Below are 20,471 nucleotides of genomic sequence, written 5' to 3' on the forward strand. Positions count from 1 at the left end.
ACTGTCATCTCCAAGATTCATCTGTTTTCTCAGTGGGCCAAACGAGTGACTTGAATAAGGGTATGTGGAAATCACAACCCCTACATCTTTCAAATCCTTGGTGGCGACATCAGTCTGTAGTCTCCTGGAATATATACTTTAGAGGGGGTTCTAGAGGCTTGTACTTGACCTTTCACACAGCATGAGTTCCGTGCTTCCCTATTCCGAGTCTGGGGCCCCACCTGCAGCATAAGACCTGGAGACTTGTCTCCAGCCTGGAGCCCCCCCAAGGGGGTGTTTGTACTGATCCTGGAACTCCCCTCCAGGCCAGGCCTCCCCTCCTGGGAGGGTGAACACATCCCGAGAGCCCTGGGGGAGTGTTATGGAGAGACTAGAGCCAAGTGCCTCTGCTCAGCCTCCCAAGCCTTTTGTCATAGACGTTCAGGCCGCTCAGCAGCCTGGCCTGGGGATGGATGGCTGAGGGGCACCATGGGGGAGGACTGGGGACCTGAGAGCTTTGGGGGGTGCTCTGAGGTGTGAAGCGTGGAGAAATTGGGCTCACAGAAAGCCCCCCAATGGAAGGAGTGCACCTCTTGGAGATGCTTTGAGAGACCAAGTTCAGCGTTTTTGAAAAGGAATTTTCTGGAATGTGTGGAGCAGCTGTGTTTCATTAAATGGGACAGTGCTAGACTGGTGCCCTGCAGCCGTGGGATCTACTTGGGTACATCTGCAGTGGTGTGCAAGACGTGAAGAGACACCCTGGGGCTTCTAATCAACAAGTTTCTGTGTCTGAACATAATCTATAGGTGACAGGAAATAAGGTTCAGTTTCTGTTTGAGCAGCCCTCCCCAGTGTTGCCAAGGTGTGCCAGCCTGGGGCTTAGAGTGCCCCGCTCTTCCTGAGCACCTTACAGGGGAAGGACAGAGGATAGAGGACAACCTGGCGGAGGTCAGGGCCCCCCTACGTCATAGAGTTTGAGGGCTGGGGGTGGGGTGGGCTGGGGCACATGATGTCTGCAGGAGGGGCAGAGCTTTGAGAAGAAAGAGCAGTGTGGTGGCAATCCGTTCAGCATTTATTACATTCTGCACAGGGATGACCTGAACCCCCAGGAACCATAAACCTCAGACACAACATACACCCAGAGCACACTGCGCCTGGGGAGGCTATTTCTCAGGGATGAGGGTAGCGAGTTGCACAGGGGCTCCGCTGGGAGCATGTCCCGGGGCCCTGCTACAGCCAGCCACCCCTGCAGCCTCGGATGCTTCCACTGGGTACCCAGGGGGCGGTGGTCCCATGCAGCACTGCGCCGTCTCTGTGTCCATCCCGGGAAAGGCCGGGCCTGGTGAGGACAGCCCCCATCTCTTCCTGGAACCTGGTGGCTACGACTTGGTGACTGACAGCGCCCAGGCAGGAGTTGGCGTCACGGCGGGAGGCCACCTACATGAAGGGGAACATCCTCCACACGGTGGGGCAGCTCGCCTCTGTCCAGCGGGCCACGAGCAGAGGGGACGACACAGCACGAAGGGGGCCAGGTTGGCTGCAGCTATGTACGGGTCCTTGAGGATGCAGCGGCAGCCTGGGGAGCTGCCCGAGTCTGCTGACGGAGGAGGTGCCAGAGCACCTGCCCCAGGAGAGGCTCAGGATGAGCAGCGGGAGAAAGAGGAGCAGCAAGCAGACTGGGGTCCTGGGGCGCCAGGTGCCGCCTGCCCGAAGGGGAAGAAGCTCTCCTCCACATGCAGCCAGGACACCAGCAGGGCCAGCAGGGCCGAGGGCCCGATGACAGCAGCTACAGGGCCACGTGGGTGAGCAGAAGAGACAGGTTATCCCGGGTTCCCCCCATTATCCTGCTTCCACCCCGTCCCCACTGCCCTCTGGGCTCCAGGCCCTGTGCGGAGGGTCCTGTCAATCACCAGCACCCGTGGGGGTCCCTGTCACGGGAAGGCTCCTGAGCATCACCTACTCACAGAGGAGGAGGCTGGGTTCCAGAGGGGGAGGGGAACCACCCTTCAGTCTGACAGGACTGGTCGGCCGTGGAGCTGGGACCCCAGCCCCACCGGTCTTTAGGACGCCCCCACACCCAACATGGCCCGAAGCTTCCCTGAGGCTGAGGAGCAGCTCACCCCCTGCTGATCGCCCCAGCCCAGAAACTCACCTGGCCCTGGCCGGCCTGTAAGTTTACATCTTGTGGGGCCTGAAGAACTGCAACAGTCCCTTTCTGCCGGCCCTCCGGCCTGGGGGCTCCAGCTGGCAGGACAGGCTGTAGCTGCAGGACAGAGGGACACCTGTGAGCCCCTGGAGCCACACGTCAGGGGGCCCTTCCCTCAGAGCCTGCCGGCAGCTGCAGCCCACGCCTCCCTCGGGGGGGCCTCACCTCTGCTCCTCGTCCAGGGACTCCACGGCCTGGAGAAATGAGATGAAGCGCTCCTCGGGCTCCAGGTCATACAGCCCGGCCACGTACTTGTAGATCATCATCTCTTGTAGGATGAAAGTGACCTGGGGCAGAGGAAGGACAGGATGCAGACAAGAGTGGGTGAGGAGTGGGGCACTGGGATGGTCCCGGATCTTTGCTCACATGGGAACCCGCCTTCCCTCCAATGCCATCCAGCCCTGCCTGTTCCCACTGTTGGGTCTCCAGCTCCTCCTCCAGGAAGGAGGCCTTGATGCCACCCCCCACCTGACAAAACCTTTAGTATCCTCAGCTCTGTGTGTCTTAACTCTCTCCAGACACGTTAGACCCAGGGGATGGGTGAGACAGGGTCCTGCCCAGGGGGTCTTGACTCCATCCCTCACCTTCTGTGACTGGGCACTCAACTGTCTCTGTCTCTTCCCGTCACCCTGGAAGGCAGGAAGGCAACCAAAGTGCATCAGAAACAGCCCCCTGAGCCCAGAACGAGGCCAGCACGTCCCTACCCTTTCTCAAGTTGGAGGACCTCCAGGGCCCTCCAAGGGGCAGGCCTGCCCAGAAGCAGCACCCGGACCTGGCCCGGGATCGGGGCTACCGAGAAGCGGAGACTGCACTGGGGAGCTGAGGCCAAGCTTCCCATGCAACTGTGTGATGGCAGACAGGGAGACTGGGGCCTCAGGCGGGAAGGCACTGCCAGCCCCCTGATGTGCTTCCTGTCCTGAAGGAGCAGCATCCCTCCCCCTGGGCAGGGCCTGAGGGGGAGACCAGTCCTGCCCAGATGCTGCCCCCTGGAGCCCTCAGCCCCACCTGCCCTGGGGCCAGGACTGGGGCTTAAACCTGTCTTTCTGGCACTCCTCTCCAAGAAGCCCAGCTCCTGGGGTGGAGGGGGGACTCAGGAGGGTGTGAGGCCCAGTGCTGAGAGGTCTGGGCTCACTGGGGGCTCTCTCCTCTCTAAATCTCACCACCCTGCCCCCCTGTTCCCTGCTGGGTCACTCACGTAGTTATTTTCTGGGAGTTGGTCTACAGGCACGTCACGTAGAAACGATCCAAGGAATGGGACCATGCCCTGTGGGACCTGGGTAGGGAGGTGATGAGTCCCCACCTGCCTCAAGGGCACCCACAGAGCCTCCCCTGAACCCCACACCCACAGCCCCCAGCTCCCTTGGACCACCCTGTGCTTCCTCCCCACCACCCTTCGCCCTGCTCTCCCCTCCCAGGGCCTCCCAGGGCTGGCTTTTGGCCAATCCCAGGCCCTGTTGGCCCTGCACCTGTCCTCCACCTTCCCCCTGTACCCAGCTGCTCTCGCCCTCCTCCTGGTCACCCCAGTGCTGGCAGCTCAGGGCTGGTGACACCAGGGGCAGGTACAGGGTCGCCCCCACCGCCCGTGACCCATGCCATGCCACTCTCACCTGCTTCTTCCTAGGCTGGCATCCCCTGGGGGCGCACAGCTTTTGCTTCATGAGGGCCCTCGCCTCCTGCAAGGACCAGGACACTCAGCTGCTCCTGCTCCCCTCCCACGTGGCCTCCCACAGCCAGACCGTGGTGGATGGATGCCTTGCCTGAACCCCCTGGCACCCATGCTGTCCCCACCTCCAGCAGGCTCTCAGCCTAGAGCGACCCCAGCTCCAGCACACACTCATACTCATGGGGGTCCTTGGGCCACGGCCGCCACCCTGAGTGTGTCAGCGGAGGTCCCTCTGCCTCCCAGGGTGCCCTGAGGACTCACGGTCACCCGGCTATCAGCACGGCTCCCCTCACATGACCAGGGGGGTGGAGCCACAAAGCTGAAGCCCATCTTGTGTTCCCTGGACCCTGCTCACCAGGGATGCCCACACCCCAGGGTGACGGCAACCGTCCATGTCCACATGAGGAGCCCGAGGCCACAGAGGGGCAGTGACAGGCTCAGGGGACCCAGGGGAGAAGCCGACCTTGCTCAGCCACAGGCCCCACCCCTGCTGCCGACCCCACGCCAAACCCAGCCCCTCTGGAGCCTGTCCCCTGGGTCCTCACTGGATGCCAGGCCCCTAGTTAAGTGGATCCAGGGAGAGAGACAGAAGAGGCCCTCAGGGGCCTGGGGGACCCTACTTTCCCCGTCAGCTTCCCCCTCTCACCCCGCACACCTCGAGTCTGCCCAAAACCTGTGCCACAGCACGGCAGAGGACTTGCCCCAAGGACCCCTCCCTTCTAGACCTCTGACCTCCGTTTACCTCGAGGAGCCACTCTCTGTTAGCCTCCTCGTTCCTCTTTTTAAGTTTTTTGTAGGTCCGGGAGCTCTTCCTAAGGGGAGGGGAGAGGAGGAGGGAGAAACATGGCCAGCAGGTGGAGAGTTTGGGGGCAGACTCCCCCAGGAGATCCACTAGCCTGCATGAGGCTTTCCACCACAGCCCTGGGCCCTGGGGAATCCATGGCTGGGGGAGGGCGTTGCATGTTTCCACCCAGGGCCTCCATTCCCAGTTCTCCCGGGGGCGAATCTGCTTTGGGCCAGGTCGCTGAAGAACACAAGCTCAAGATCTCCAATTGGCTTCAACCCATACCTGACATTGCAGGAAACTGAATCCTGCAGGGGTACCCCTGGCCTAACCTACAGAGGACCCCAAGAGCCCGCTATCCCTGCCCCTAGGCTCTGCCACCTCCCAGGAAGTCCCAGCCCACTGAGGGACACTGCAAGATGTAGGGGTGTCCCTGTCCACTCAGGTGCCCTGGTCCCAGGGACAGGACTACCCACCAGGAAACACGTCCCCAGGTGCTCTCCAGACGACCTATGGGACGGCTCTGCAGGGCCAAGAGAATGGCACGGAGGGCAGCGAAATTCTTGAGGGCCAGACACTCCTGGGAGGGAAGACAGAGCTGAGAGCCTGGCCTGCTTCTCTGCTCTGTCCCCCCATGATCTCCTGTCCTTCAGGAGACAGACACCCAGGGAGCCCAGCACACCTGGTACCTGCTGAGCAGCCCTCCTGGGTGGAGGACTGTAGCTCAACCCAAGGAAGGGGCCAGGGAAGGCTGTCCCACCCCCGGGACCTGCGAGTCCATGTCCTCATGCCCCTGGCACAAGGGTCTCAGGGACCATGCAGGGCAGACCGCAGACAACCATCCTGAGAGCTGGCAAAGGAGGGACCCCGGGGGCCATCCCATGACACACCTCGGCCACCCGGATCCAGAACTGCACCACTTGGGCCCTGTTCTGGGCCGTCATGGTCACAGTCCCGAGGCAGGAGGAGATGACCAAGCTAACCATGGCATTGAATTGCCTGATGACCATTTGCACGTTGGGGCCCAGGAGCTCAGTGCCTTCCATCAGTGGCGGGCTCTCTAAGTAGGCCTTGCATTCGCCGTATTGAATCCTGCTGTACAGCTCCTGGTTATGACAAGGGGTGTCATTCAGCTGTGCCCCTGGTGCCCCTGTTCCCAGGCAGGGTCACCAGTCACAGCTGGGGCCCAGGCAGCTGGGGATGTGCTGTGAGCCTTGTGGCCATCCAGGCTTCAGACCACATCCACTGAGGCACCCAGGACCAGATGCACAGGACCCCACAGTGGTGGGGAACGGAGGGGTTTTGCTCACAGGCACCCTCACTCACCTCCTCCCTGCAGCACAAGGCAGCTCACACCTGCCCATCCTGGGGCATCTGCCTCCCATTCTGCCACCCCGTGGATCCCGCTCCCCACTCAGGTGCAGTTTCCCCCAAAACACCTCCACCCAGGGCCTTTGTTGGTGTCTAGTGTCTCCCATGCCGTCAGGTCCATGGCATGGGCCTCTGAAGTGCGGAGGCTGTGGAGGCCTGCCAGGCCAATGGCCCGAGGACCTAAGGCCCTGGCAGCACCTCCCTGAGCACCCCTCCCCTGCCCTGCCCCTCCCAGCCCGGCCAGGCCCTGCCCACCTTCCCTCTGCTCCTCCTCATTGGTCTGCAAGGATCCCTAAGTGCCACGGTCAGGGATGGCTTGGGAGTGAGGAGAGTCTCTCAGGGCACATGGTGAGTCCGTGGGGAAGCTGGGACGTGGGCCCAGATCACAGGAGTCCACGTCAGGGGACAGCAGGTCTGGGGCAGCCCGTGACACAGGGCAGGCCCACCCCCGACCCCGAGAGCCCGCTCCGCTCACCGCACACATCAGGGTCAGCTGCTCGGCCACCAGGTGGGCAGGGAACTGCAGGATTGTCCACTCCTCCGTCCTCGGCACATCCCGGGTGATCGTGACACAGGTGCTGGTGGGCTCTGGGTCCGCCTCTGGCTCTGCCAGGCCCGGTGCCATTCCTGCAGGTGCCACGGGACCCGGGCCCGAGGGCTTATGGGGCTCCAGCTCGGGGCCTGGCACCGGAGCTGAGACCACTCCTGGGATGTCCCCGGGGCTCATGGGGTCTGGACATGGCTCTGGCTCTGCAAGGCCTGGTACCATTATGGCAGTTGCTCTGCGCCCCAGGCCTGAGGGCTCATGGGGCTCCAGCTCGGGGCCTTGCCTCGGAGCTGAGGCCTCTGCTTGGATGTCCTCCAGCTCTGCAGGGGCTGAAGCAGGTGAAACTGGCCGTAGCTCCTGCACAGGGGTCTGAAGGAGCGCCTGGACTAGCTGTAGCCATGAAGCCGGCCTTCCCTTTGTCTCTGGAGCCAGCTGCCTGTGCCGTGGGTCTGGAGCAGGACACAGAGAAAGGGTCACCCTGGAGCTGATTCCCCACGCCTTACAATGACAGAAGAGCCCACACTGCCTTGAAGGGAACCCCAGTCCGGGAAGCCCACCCTAGACAGTCCCCTGGCCGCAGCCCCTCACCTTCCAGCTCTGAAACCGTGGGCCCCAGGTGCTCGTCCTGCCAGGCAACGTGCCTAGCCCGTCCCTTCCTGCGGCTGGGGTAAGGCCTGGGGGTGGCAGAGTGAGAAGCCTGGTCTTACCCACCACACTGCCCTCCGGGTCCATCTTGTGTGGGCCTGGCCGCTGTGCACTCCCCTGCCTGTGCAGGCACCTGCCCCTCCCTGTTCCTGACCCTGCGTGTCTGTCCTGGGACCCCATCCTCTCCCATCCTCCCCAAGAGGAAGTTCCCAGTCGTCAGCCCGCCCATGGGAATCCGAAGATGAGTGACCTGCTGGGCTCTGCTGGGCTCCCCCCGCCCCAAGCCCCAAACTCCTCCTTCCCCCATTCTGTAAGACGGGCAGCGCCCCCTCTGGACCCAGTGAATGCTCACATTTTCAGTTCCTCCTCTGGCCCCTCGTCATGCCCCGTGTTGCTTGAAGAGGCCGTGAGGGCATCACTTGTGTCACTCCCTGACCATGACCTGCAGATGATGCCTGAAGTGACTGCCCGAGTCCACCCGGGATGGGGTCCCAGTATTGTGTCTGCTTCCTTCACTCAGTTATGCTAAGTATCCCCAAAGGGTCTGCACAAAGTGGGGACTGCCTACCTATTGTTGCTTAAGGAAGTCCTACCAGAACGTGTCCAGGTACCCCTCTCCTGCCCCCAGAGGTCCCTCATGTGGCCACAGTGAGGACAAGGACCTGGCCCAAACACAGGGAATCCTGAGCCTCTATTCCAGAGGCTGCTTTCCATGTGCTTTTCCAAATGAGCCAGGCTCCAGGCCACTGATGGGTGAGACCAAAGGCTTTCATCGGGTACAGAGAAGTAAGCTCCGAAGTGGCCCGGCTTGGCCGGCAGTCCTCTGTGCACTGCCGGGCGCCAGGGGAGCCCCACTAAGGCGCCTCCCGTGTTCCCTATGGGCACCCTAACAGGCTGATCGCCAGCCACCCTGCCTGTCAGAGGAGCACGCTGCAGCTCAGACCATGTGTGGACACGCAAGACACACCGTGGGCTGTGGGCAGAGGTCCAACTGTGCCGAGGAGGGGGTGGGTGCTCACCGGGGGAGCAGCTGGCCCGTGGCCGGCTGGTCAGCATACCTTAGAGAGAGTAGGGACCAGGAAATGTTCCGGCTGAGGGTTGTCCCTGAAGACAGCGTTCTTGCCCAGAACTCTCCCTGCTTCTTCACAGCTGCCAGCTGGTCCGCGTCCTCGGGAGGGAGTGTGGCCTCAGAAGCGCTCCGGCTGGTGTTTGGAGCTGGTTCCACTCGTACCGAGTGCTTTCTCCCCTTCCTCCTCACTCCTGTCCAGGGAGCCCTGCACGTGGGGACCTCAGTCCCATGGAGAGTTGGCTCAGGTTCACGCTGAGAGGGGCAGCAGGGATATAGTCAGTGGGAAACCCAGGACCCACCAGGACTAGGGAGGTTTGCAGCTCACCCGAGAGCCCCCAGCCCCCTGGGGTGCAAACAAGGAGAGGCACAGGGTGCCCCTGGGATCAAGGTTCCAGGCCCCCTGGAGTGGGACTGTCGACCACTCTTGTGGGAGGGCCCTGGCAGATTGCCAGGTGTGGAACGGGGTCTTGGGGTGTAGACAGCCTGCCCCAGTTTGAGGGAGATGGAGTAGGTGAATCCATCCACCATCTCCTCCATGCTCCCCAGGGTGGAGCTCTGCAAAGCCGGCACCTGGTAGCTGGGGAGGAGGGACCCATGGTTGCATGGACCTCCCCGCAGGGGGCAGTGTGGGTCCCCAACCCTGCCCCTGAGATCAGGCAAACAGGGTGGCCTTCTGCATAGACATCCAGTCGTCAGGGAAGGAAAGGACACCCCTGGGCTCAGGATTAACATGTGGGTGGAAGTACCTAGTCCCATCACTCACCTCCACATCCTGAATGATGAGACCAGAGCTGTGACACTGACTGACCCCTGCTCCCCAGCCTTCAGTCCCACCCATGCCCCACGCCCACCGCACACACACAAGGGGCCCGGGGAAAGGTCAGCCCGGGATGGGCCACACTTGTGGTCTGGCCCTGGAGTGGCCTGCTCTGGGCTGCCCTGTGTTACCTCGGGGCTCCTCAGGAGACATGGACAGAGGCGTTGGAGGTGGTCTCTGAGCCAACGCCCACAGGCAGCAAGAGGACACTCTCTCTGGGCTTCCCTGACTCCCACGCCTTCAGAAGGCTTCACACAACAAGACCGCATGTTGCTCTGTCGAGCGCCTCCGGTCAAGTGAGCAGGACTGGGGTCTGCGACCAGGAGCTGGGTTTTATCCGGGTCACAATTCAGGTTCTACTGGCGTGTCATCAGTGACATCACTTCTTCAAGGGTCCATTTCCTGGGCCCCTCCCTGCATTCAGACACGCCCACATGCCCCTCTGGGCTGCTGACTGCCCACTCTCCTGGCCCTTGCCATGCATGAGTACACACATCTCCACCAGAGTCCTCCCCTCACTCTTTGGCAATGTCACCAGGGTCCCAGCTCTGAGGAGACAAGAGCTGAGCTCAGGCCTCTTTTTTTCACCAGTTCCCTGTCCTGCTGAGGCCATGGCACCTCCTAGGAGCTGCCCAATGTCCCGACCTGCACAGGGAGGGTCATGCCTAGGGACATCCCCAGGAATACATGGATGACACCTCCAGCTCCTGGGGGCTGGTATCACGTGTGTCTGTTGCAAGGACTAGATGGAAGAATGCCAACCAGGCTTGGCATGGAGCGTGGAGCACGACTCAAAGCAGGCTGGGGTCCGGACCTTGTGATCTTGAGCAAGTCACTCCCCTTCTAGGCCGTTTTCAGGTGTGTACCTTGAAGGGGCGGCAATGAGAGGAGATCCAGGTGGTGTCATCTACTGGCATCCACCTTGCAAAAGTCCAGTCGCTCTCAAACTAGGTGCATTCACCAGGTTGCTGTGCTTGTGTGTGTGTGTGTGTGTGTGTGTGTGTGTAGGGGTGCGGGGTGCAGATACAGTGTCTTATTCTTCACCTTAGAAGGGATAGCTTGGCATGCCCACAAGATAGACTTCTAGTAACTTCTCTAAGATCAAAGGTCTCGGAATTTTTGTTGGATTTATTTCCCACCTTCTGACACGTGACTGCGCTATCAATATGCCTAGACGAGCTGTACTTCCTGATCAGTGGGTCCAATCAGCCTAGTACCATCAATGGGATGGGCCAGTGTGACGGCTTCTGGAAGGAAAAGGAGATGAAGCTTCCTTCTGTCTAAATGACAACCTAAGTTTGGAGGTCTGATATACCTCTGAGGTAGTTTTCTCTCCTTGCCGGCTGAAAGCTAACTGCCCTGCTGGTCTTTACTCACAGGAAGAGAACAAAGAGCATTTTCCTGACCAATAGTTACACACTGGATGCTTGGGGATCAAGTGATGAATCCCCATGTGCAGCAGGAACTGCAGTTTGAGACACTCTGATTACGGTGCCCATCATGTTATCTCCAAGATTCAAGCATTTTCTGAGTAGGCCAAATGAGTGACTTCAATAAGAGTATGTGGAAATCGCCAGCCTGACATCTTTCAAATCCTTGGTGGTGGTGACATCTGTAACCTCTCCTGGAAGGCAGTACTGCTTTCAATGTGTACTTTAGAGGGAGTTCTAGAGGTTTGTACTTGACCTGCCACACAGCATGAATTCCTTGCCGGCACAGTCCCTTGTAGCTAGCAAGGAGGAAGCCGGGAGCTCTGCGTCCCTGACAACTCAGCCCGGTGGCCTCTGACACTGAAGGAGCGGCACTGCAGGCACTTGGTCAGGGTGGGGGGTGCTGCTCCTGATACCAAGACCCGGTCCTCGTCCCTGAGGTCAAATCACAAAACACAGTGACAAGGTTTTGAGGAAAGGAAAGAATCGTTTATTGACTTGCTAGGAAATGAGGGAGTTGCAGGCTCCTGCCTTGAAGAACCACTGTCGTCCTGACACAAGCGGTCAGGGCTTTTCGAGGGGAAATAGTAGGAGAGAGGCTGGGGTGCAGACACACGAAGTAGCAGCTTACAAGGGTCCAAGCAGACATTCCTGCGCCGATTCACTAGCTTTGTGTTTTTCTTTTCTGCTCCTCAGTCCCCGGGGACTGGATGCTTGGGGTTGAACAAAATCAGCTTTCAGCTTTAACTCTGACCCTCAGACTAGATAATCTGGAAAACAAGAAGAAACTGCCACCCCATCCACCTCTGCCCATTAGTGGACAAAGTTTCTGGGGCTGTTTCAGTTCACTTTCCAGTAAATGTTAATGTTCAGTTTTGAACAAAGATTTGATTCCCCCTTCTATTACAAATTCATTTCTTACTGTTACATTCCCTTAACAGCAGTCCCAAAACAGATCATGAAATACCTTGAGGGAGAGTTTCTAACTTTATTTCTTGAAGATAGGCACAAGTTGAAAAACACAGCTCTAAGCATTTCTTGGAATATCAGTGCTGGCTGACAAGACAGGAACTGCCATCTGCGGTGCAGATTTCCTGTGGACTTGGCTTATGTGTTCAAATTCTGCAAATGTTGCTGTTAGAATCAGCAAGGGACTGTCTCCTTGCAACTGCCTGGAGCTGACAGCCTTGCATTGAATACTTGCACACAGAATTTTCTCAGGAGCCCCTCCCCCACTTCTAGCACATGAACAAATTGGGGAAATGAGAAGAGGGGACCCACAGATGCCTTTATGTCCAGACCTGCTGCCCCACTCCCTCCACAGAGGCCTCAGGAGCCAAGGGGGCAGTGCTTGCAACCCTAGGGCCTCTGCTTTGCCTTCCAGGCTGCTCCCCCTGCTGCTGCTGCTACTGCTGTTGCTAAGCTTGTTAGCACTTTCAGAAACTTAGGAAAGAAACACAAGCACAACTTGGGCCTCACTGAGGTTTCGGTTCAGTGAACAGGTGAGCCTACAGCTCCCAGGAGTCAGCCTGTCCTGGCCCTGCCCCTGCCAGTCCTTCAGTGCATTCTGTGCTGTGAGTACCAGCGCTGGCCCTTCCTGCTGGGAACCTGTTAGCCGATGCTGTTGCCGAGTGCCTACTGCCTTGTGCAGCGGGCCGGGTACGCAGCTGGCTGTGTATGGATCCCACCATGCTGCCCCCTCTCCACGCAATACCCTGGGACTCTGATACTACGTTCATGTCTTCTCTCATTCAAGTTTTTAATTTTAGCCATTCTCATGTGCATTGTTTATGTTTTCCACCTACATTTCACTTCCATGTCCCTCCATGAGTCATGTTGTTAAGAAAAAAAAAAGTCAAGCCACACATGGACTTGGAGCAAATTCTTGCAAGTCATACTTCAACAAAGGATACGTAGTTACAATACATAAAGACCTGCTACAGCCCAATGGCAAGAAGACAAGTAACCGTTCCTTGTTCCCCAGGAAACAGGAGAAAAGGCAAGTGAGGTGTCCCAGGAGTCCTGCCAATTAGGTGAGGGAGATGGCCCCCATCACCAGCCATTGTCAAACTTGACCCCCATTGCTGCCCAGCCCTGGCCATCCTTTCCTGGACTCCCAAAGTGTCCCCAGCCCTGACCCTACATCCTGTCCCAGCCTGCAGCACAAAAGGGTGGTGTCCCACCTGATGTAAACCTTTGTGTGATTGAAGCTGTGGAGGGAGAAAATAAAGGACTTTAGAAACTTATAAACATTCATTTTTTTATTTCAGAGGTCATCTGTTGAAGGAAAGAGGACTTTACATATGTTGGGGTTTTTTTTTAAGACAGGGGCTTAATCAGGCAGCTACGGCCTGTTCTATTGCCTGACTGTACAAAATGACTTAAAGCTGTTTTTGAGGGGTGGGCTTTGCTTGGCAGTGGCCATTTCAGGTTAGGCTCCTCTCTCTCAGATTGGGAAATTCCTCTGATTTCCTAGAACATTTGCTTATTGCCTGTGTAATGCATCTGACATTTACTAGATCTGGCCTTGTAGAGTTAACTTCTATTGCTGGATCACCTACATTGAAAGACTCCAGGCAATCTCTCCTTGCTTATTGTATCTGGCCCACAATACAGGCCTCACAACTGGGCTCAAGAAACAAATGACGTTCTTAGAATTTCAAGCAGGAAACATACTTAAGAAGCCACGGAGTCATGGAATCTGTAATAGTGACAAAGAAAGCTGGGTAGCTGTTTCAGCGGGCAGCCTACTTAGAGCAATAATTCTCACAGTTCAGGTGCCTCAGAATCACCCAGACGGGCTAAAACTGGCAGCTGGCCTGAAAAATCGCCTGGTGTTGATATGTACACGCATTATCTCATTTAATTCCCACACAGCCTTATGAATTAGGCACTGTCTTAACCCCAGTTTTATTAATGGGTCTCTGGGGCACAGAGAGGCCACTCGGCGGACCGTAGGCTGGGGATCAGGCACCAGTTGCTACCACCGTCTACGAGGCGGGGTAACTGTGTACGCAGACCCTAGTACGCCTTTTCTTCTAGAGTCCCGAGATGCGAAAGAGCAATTCCCTGAAGAAAAGAAAAGTGCCAAGAGCATGTCCTCCGATCTTTGGCGCCCCGTGGCGGTTTCCGGCCTGCCTGGCCGGCGTGCTGAGCCCGCGCTGCCCCTGCGGGTGGGCATGGCGCGGGCCGGAGGCCCCGAGCGCATGCGCAGCCCTGAGGCTGCTGCTCCCGGCGGCGTCCCTCTGAGGTGCTTTTGCCGTGACGGCTGTTCGGGAGCGGCTGGTCTCCCCTCCCGCCGCGCGTCATGCGTGCTCTTGTTTCCGTTTCCAAACGGTGGGGACCCGCTTTCCGATGCACAGCTGTTCCGGTCCGTGTATGGTTTCTTAGAAGTAAAACTTATTTTTTCTAGGTATTGGAAGAGCCTTTTGCCATATATATTATATACATACATCCTCCGTCGGAGCAGGAGATGGGGCTGAGGGAAGCGGGCAGTTAATGGGATTTTTTTTTTCCTGTCAGAAAACATGTGACAGGACATACTTAAATATAGCTTTACCTGGAGACAAAATATCATCCTTCCCTCCGGATTTTACCTTTTTCGGTGAATGGATGTCAGCCAGAGGGGAGGAAGGGTCTCTGGTTTCGGGTTCCCGCCCAGCACCTGCAGGCATCCTCCCCTCCGCGCACAGCCTCAAGGGCCCCCTGGGCTCCCGGACATTAAAGCGGCCCCGTCCCGTGGGGGCATCAGGCTTAGACCCTCTGTGCCTGCTGCTTTCAGGTCAAGGCGGAAGACTGGGGTGTGGAGTTCACGTGGCCACTTGGAGTTCGGCTACTCGGAAAACGCGTGTCTCTGCAGCCCAGGATCACCCCCGACAAAAGCCGATTGTGCCAAGGCCTTCCTCAAATGAAAAGGGAAATTAATGATTCCTTCTGTTAGAATCCCTTTCCATCCTAAAAACGGCATTTTTGCATATTTATTCCTACATTTCCTTAATAGCCCTCGCATAGAGATGTGTACGGGTGCGAGGAGAGCAGTGATTGTCCAACCCCTTCAAGAGCCCACCAGTGGCTCCTGCACTCAGACGCTTAGTTATCACTCCTGGCTGGTGCTGGGGTGACTGTGACAGTGGTGACGGTGTTGACACGAATAGCATGTTCAACAGCATGGGTCCTCTGAGACCTCTGGCAATTTTATGTTCACCTCACTTTGCCACCCGCCACATCTTGCCTTGTGTTGTAGTTATTTCATTATGAGCTTTGTTTTCCTAAACAGAAATGCTTGAGGAGGAGGATTGTGTTTTACTTATTTCCATCCACTCTGTGAGGGAGAGCACTAGGTTCATGTATATTCATTAGTAAGTGCTTTAGGGCATGTACGTAATTGAAAATTAATGTGTACACCTGAAACTCATGTATCAACTATATCTCGGTTTTAAAACACGAAAGAAATTGGTGGTAATGGTTGTTCAGTAACTGCTTTTCCTAGAACCATATAGAAGTGCTAGAAGTGCTTGGCCGTGGCCAAGAATGCTTGACCACCTTGGTGCAAACTGCCCAGCTTATTGCAGTAATTTCCTAACTGGTTCCACTGAGTCTTTTCTTGCCACTCTTCAACAGAATTTCTTAAAGAACCAATATATTTTATTTGCCACTGTTTTTTTCATCACTTTATTGAAAAATAATCCAAATGTCACATAATTCACCCATTTAAACTGTACAATTCTATGATTTGTCGTATATTCACAGAATTGTACAGCCATCACCATATTCAATTTTGGAACATTTTCGTCACCAAAAGAAGAAAACTCATATCCTGTACTTATACCCCTTAGTTATACCCCAGGCTCCCCCATTCTATCCCTCCCCAGCATTAGGCAACCACTAATCTACCTGTCTCTACAGATTTGCCTGTTCTGGACATGTAATATAAATGGATTCATGCGATATGTGCTCTTTTATGACTGCCTTCTTTCACTCAGCATGAATTTTCCTAGTAAAGAGTTGTGACAATACGTGTGAAATGTTGTTTGTGAGGGAATCTCATTGGAGCCTCAAGGCCCAGGGTTTTTATTGGGGGCTGGTCATGCAGACACCCTCTTCCTTGCACATACCAAAACCCAAACTCCCAGTAGAAAAGCTGATTACCACAAATCATATTGTTTGCACAGTGGAGGCACAGTGAGCTACTCTTATCAGTTAGGGTGGTGGGAGCCCTCCCCCACTTCCCAGATCCTAGTCAAGGCCCCAACTTGCCAGCAGGATCTCAAAGAATAGCACTCTCAGGCCTGTTATGTTAACTCATTTCTACACAGATTTTGATAGGGATTGCATTGATTCCGTAGATCCATTTGTGGAGGATTGCCATCAACCATATTAAGTATTATATTCAGTGAACACGGGGATGTCTTTATAGTTATTTAGGTGTTTAATCTCTCTTGAGGTCTTGTGGTTTTCAGCATAGAAGTTTTATACTTCTGCTAAATTTATTTGTAAGTATTTTACTTTGATGCCTTTGTAAGTGGAATTTTCTTAATTATTTTTCAGATTGTTCTTTGCACATGTATAGAAATACAGTTGAGTGTTGTATGTTGATCTTGTATCCTACAACCTTGAACTCATTTACTAGCTCTAATAGTGTTCTTATTTTTGTGGATTCTGTAGCCTGTTAATATGGTGAATTACGTGGATTGATTTTTTTCAACCAGTCTTGCATCCCCAGGATAAACTCCATTTGGTCATGGTGTATAGTACTTTTTATATAGTGCTGCATTCTGTTTGCTAATATCTTGCTAAAGATTTTGCAGTTATTTTTATGAGAACTGTAGTGTTCTTTTTTTCTTACTATCTTTGTATGGTTTTGGTATCTTCTTGAAAGCTTTCTCATATAACTTGGGAAGTTTTCCCTCCTCTTCTGTTTTCTGGGAGAGATGGTCTAGAATGGGTTTTAATTATTTTTTAAATACTTGATTTAATTATCCAGTGAAGTTATCTGAGCCTGGAGAGTTTTTTTTTAATTGCAAATTGAATTTCCTTAAAAGTTTTGAGCTATGCAAATGATTTAGTGCAAACTGGGTGTATTGTGGTTGTTTGTGATTTCCAAGGAATTTGTCCGTTTCAATTAAGTTGTCAAATTTATGTGTGTATAGTTCCTAGTATTCCTTTATTACCCTTTTGATGTCAGTAGGGTCTGCAATGATATCCTTTGTTTCATTCTGATATTGCTAATTTGTGTCTTTCTTCTTTGTCGATCTTGTTAGAGGTTTTTCAGTTTTATTGATCTTATCAAAGGACCAGCTTTTTGTTTTATTGATTTTCACTATTGGTTTTTCTGTTTCTTTTTTTTAAATCATAGGAGCTATTTCACTTGCATGGTAGGATCAGTTTTTATTGAAGTATAGTTGACACAATATTATATTAGTTTTGGGTGTACAACAGTGATTCAACTGTAATATACATTACAAATGCTCACCACAATCAATGTAGTTACCATCTGTCACCACACAAAGTTATTACAGTATTATTTATTTATAACAATATATCAATAATATAATATGATCATTGACTATGTGCCCTATACTGTACTTTCCATCCCTGTGGCTTACTTGTTTTGTCATGGGAAGTTTGTACGTCTTTATCCCCTTCACCTGTTCTGTCCATCCCTCCATTCTTCCCTCCCTATGGCAACCACCAGCCTGTTCTCTGTGTTGATGAATCTATTTCTGTTTCATTTGTTTTTAGTTTCCATATATCATATTCCACAAATTTCAATACATTGTAGTTTCATTTTCATTCAGTTCAGTGTATTTTTTGATTTGCCCTAAGACTTGCTCTTTGATGGATGAGGTATGTTGTTTAGTTTCCAAGTGTTTGGGGTTTTTCCTGTTATTTTTGTTATTGATTCCATTGTGGTCAGAGAACACACGCAGTTCTGATTTCAATTATCTGGTATTTGCTGAGGTTTGTTTCATGATGGCGGGTATGGTCTATTTGGTAAGTGTTCCACGGGAGCTTGGAAAGAGTGGGTATTCTGCGGTTATTGTATGGGGTGCTCTATAAACAAACGTCAGTTAGATTCTGTTGGTGGTGGTCTTGAGTTCTTCTATATCCTTGCTGATCTCTCCTTTCAGTTCTATCCGGTTTTGCTTCATATATTCTGCAGGCCTGTTGGTTGATGCAGGCACATTCAGGAATGCTGTGTCTTCTTGGTGGATTGGCCCTTTTATCATTATACAGTATTAGCCTCTGTCCCTGGTAATTTACTCTGCTCTGAAGTTTACATCTGGTATTAATATTGCTGCTACTGCTTTTTTTCTTTTTTAAAATTAATGTATGTATGGGATATCTTTTTCCACTTTTCCATTTTCAACCTACTCATATCATATTTGAAGGGGGTTTCTTGCTGACAACATACTGCTGGGTCGTGTTTTTTTGAAAATCCACGTTGCCAGTCTCTCTTTTCATTCCTTAAAATGATTTACATTTAATGTGATTATTGATCTCATAGAGCTAGATTTCACCATTTTATTTTTTGTTTTCTGACTATTCCTTCTGTTTCTCATTTGTGTGTTTTCTTTGTCCCGACTTCCAGTCCATTACCAAGACGTTTAAGCTTTATTTTATTATTTTTTGTACATAACTCCTTCACGCACATGGCTTCAAGTGCTGTGTGTGATGCCACCTAAGGATCCGATGTAATTGTTTTCAACATGGACTCTCACCTCCCAGGTCCTTTTGTGGAATAGCTTCCCCTTCCCCGCTGCTGGGACACAGACCCTCTCCATCTTGGAGCCAATTCCTGACCTGCATAGGGTGTCTGTGGGCAGTTAATTCCCATTAGTTGGTCAACATGCCTCTCCCTGTGCCAATATTTCTGACTTAATTACAGGCTTTGTAATGGGCCCCAGGATCTGGTAGGACAGGTAACACTGCCCTGTTCTACTGTAGAAGTGTCCTGGCTATTTCCAATCTTCTGACCTTCCAGATAAATTTTAGAGCTGTCATTTATTCCTCTTCCCACTATGAGGCTTTTTTTTGGATGAACCCACTTTCACACGGCTGGCGTCTTCCCCTTCCTGTTTGGGGATGAACGTCAAGTTCATTTTAAGCTCCTGGCTATCTGTCTGCCCTTCTGTTCCCACTCTGGGTAGAGGCCATGGTTCAGAGATGTTTTTTCCTGGTTGAATGCTGGGTCTCTCCAGAGCTGCTCATTTGGGTGGTAGCCCCGTTGCTCAGGGATATCAGTGATAAGGCCAGCCCCAGTGCTCGGTCTTGGGGTCTCGGACCAGCCCCAGTGCTCGGGTCTCCTCCAAACCCCCTCCCTTCCTGTGTCTGGGCTTCCCTGAGCATCACCGGGAAGTCAGCCCTGGGGAGGCAGATTGCTCTGTGCACTGCACAGGCCCACCCAGGAGTGAGGAGGGGGGCCACCAGCGGGGTACTCCAGCTTCGGGGGGCAGGTGTGGCGCGCGCCCGTGGTTCCGCCATGGCAGGAGGATGCTCAGAGCAGAATCTCCGGCTCCCGCCTTGAGGCAGCCTGCTGCCTCTGTGTCAGGCCTCGGGCATCCTTGGGTTTCCCCCAGCACCTCTGGCCTCGTCTCCAGGAGCTGCTGAGATGTCCCTGGATCCTGGACATCAGTCCTGAGATCAGCCCTCAGGAGCCCAGAGGTCATTTTTAAAACACTTTGTGTCAGGGAAAATCTCAAGAATGCGGTGACCCACGGGCTGTCCCCAGATTCACAGTAACCCAGGCGGTGCTGACCCCATTTCCACCCCCGCCTTCCCCCTCCATCTTACTAGGTCCCTGTGAATCCCAGGGTCACATTCCCCATCCAGGATGTGGGATTCTTCCTACAGAACAAGCCTGGCTCCAAAACCCACGGGGCAGCACAGGCCCTTCTGTTCCTCCTCCGCAGCCTTTGGGGCCCTCCCTGCACTCCATCCTCAGGGCCCACATGCAGGTTGGCAGCTCGGGGCCTCAGTTTCCCTATATATATGTAGGACGGGCATCCACCGGGTTGGGGCCTGGGGAGGGGTCCAGGCTGGACCTGGGAGATGGGATTAAAGGCCCAGGAGCTCTCCCTGTGTCTCTCTCTCCCTCGTCTCTCTCTCCCCATCTCTCCACTATCTCTCTTTTTCCTTGTCTCTGTGTCTCTGTCCCTCCCTGTCTCTCTCTTCTCTCCCTGGCTTTCTCTACCTGTACCTTGATCCAGGGCTTCCCAGCCTGCGGACCTGTGATAAATAAAATGTTTGTTGTTTAGGCCACTCATGCTGTGGGATTTTTGTCTTAACTGCCCAACTAAGACCCCTTAGTCCTGGAGTCGACCTCGAGCCCTCAGCTAGCAGCTTCACCTTGGGACTCTGTTTCCCTGTCTGTGAAGTAGGGATACTATGGGACCATCCTGGGGGCTATTAAATGGTGCCTCTCCTGGCACTTGTAGCCCCTAGGCTATTATTATTACTGTGGTTGCTATTGTTGCCATCCCAGCCTTGGTTCTGTCCTGAGAGTTCCCGGCTGGCTGTCCCAAAGCTCTTCTGTCTGTCCTGACTCCACCCCACCCAGCATCCTGGGACCCTGTCCCATTCCTCCAGTCCCACAGCCCATGACGCAGTTACAACAATGAGGGAGAGAAGGGTCCACCCACTAGGCAGGTGGCTTAGGAAATCCCAGGGCAGAGCAGTACTGGGCACTGTTCATCTGGCACCCACCTGCACCCAGGATGTGCTGGGTGGGCTTTTGTCTTTGCCCTTGTGAGCGGTTGAAGGAGCACATCCTGCACTTGCCAGGCAGCCCTGGCCATCCTAAGCTCAGCTGTGTCAGCTGTCTGCTGGAACCTGCAGATTGTCCAGGCAGTTGGAGGCGACACAAACACAGCTCCTCATATGGTGCTCACTCCCACTCCAGGCCCTTTGCACATGCTGTGCCCTCTGCCTAGGACCCTCTAACCCATTTGTACCTACAAA

At 54.1% G+C, this 20,471-nt stretch overlaps 1 protein-coding gene across 5 annotated transcripts; it reads right to left on the reverse strand.

Moving 5' to 3' along the window:
* Nucleotides 1-1,014: 1,014 nt before the first annotated feature.
* LOC140845580 (uncharacterized) lies at nt 1,015-9,350 on the reverse strand. 5 transcript variants are annotated; one of them, XM_073220120.1, is made up of 14 exons: nt 9,213-9,350; nt 8,254-8,516; nt 7,548-7,637; nt 7,139-7,224; nt 6,479-6,999; nt 5,523-5,738; nt 5,109-5,212; nt 4,591-4,660; nt 3,793-3,858; nt 3,381-3,458; nt 2,770-2,814; nt 2,351-2,472; nt 2,132-2,242; nt 1,015-1,765 (listed from the first exon to the last, which is right to left on the reverse strand). In XM_073220120.1, exons 1-13 carry the CDS (start codon nt 9,348-9,350, stop codon nt 2,155-2,157), a joined length of 1,887 nt encoding a protein of 628 aa, XP_073076221.1. In that variant the 3' UTR covers nt 1,015-1,765; nt 2,132-2,154. The 5 variants fall into 5 exon arrangements, 3 of the variants coding, with proteins under 3 accessions (XP_073076221.1, XP_073076219.1, XP_073076218.1); XR_012124427.1 differs by lacking the exons at nt 1,015-1,765; nt 2,132-2,242 and having other exon boundaries at nt 2,379-2,472; nt 3,381-3,858; nt 5,616-5,738; XR_012124426.1 differs by lacking the exons at nt 1,015-1,765; nt 2,132-2,242 and having other exon boundaries at nt 2,379-2,472; nt 3,381-3,858.
* Between the last annotated feature and the right edge of the window lie 11,121 nt (nt 9,351-20,471).

The sequence above is a fragment of the Manis javanica genome, chromosome 13 (assembly GCF_040802235.1).
Source record: "Manis javanica isolate MJ-LG chromosome 13, MJ_LKY, whole genome shotgun sequence".
NCBI classification, from domain to species: domain Eukaryota; kingdom Metazoa; phylum Chordata; class Mammalia; order Pholidota; family Manidae; genus Manis; species Manis javanica.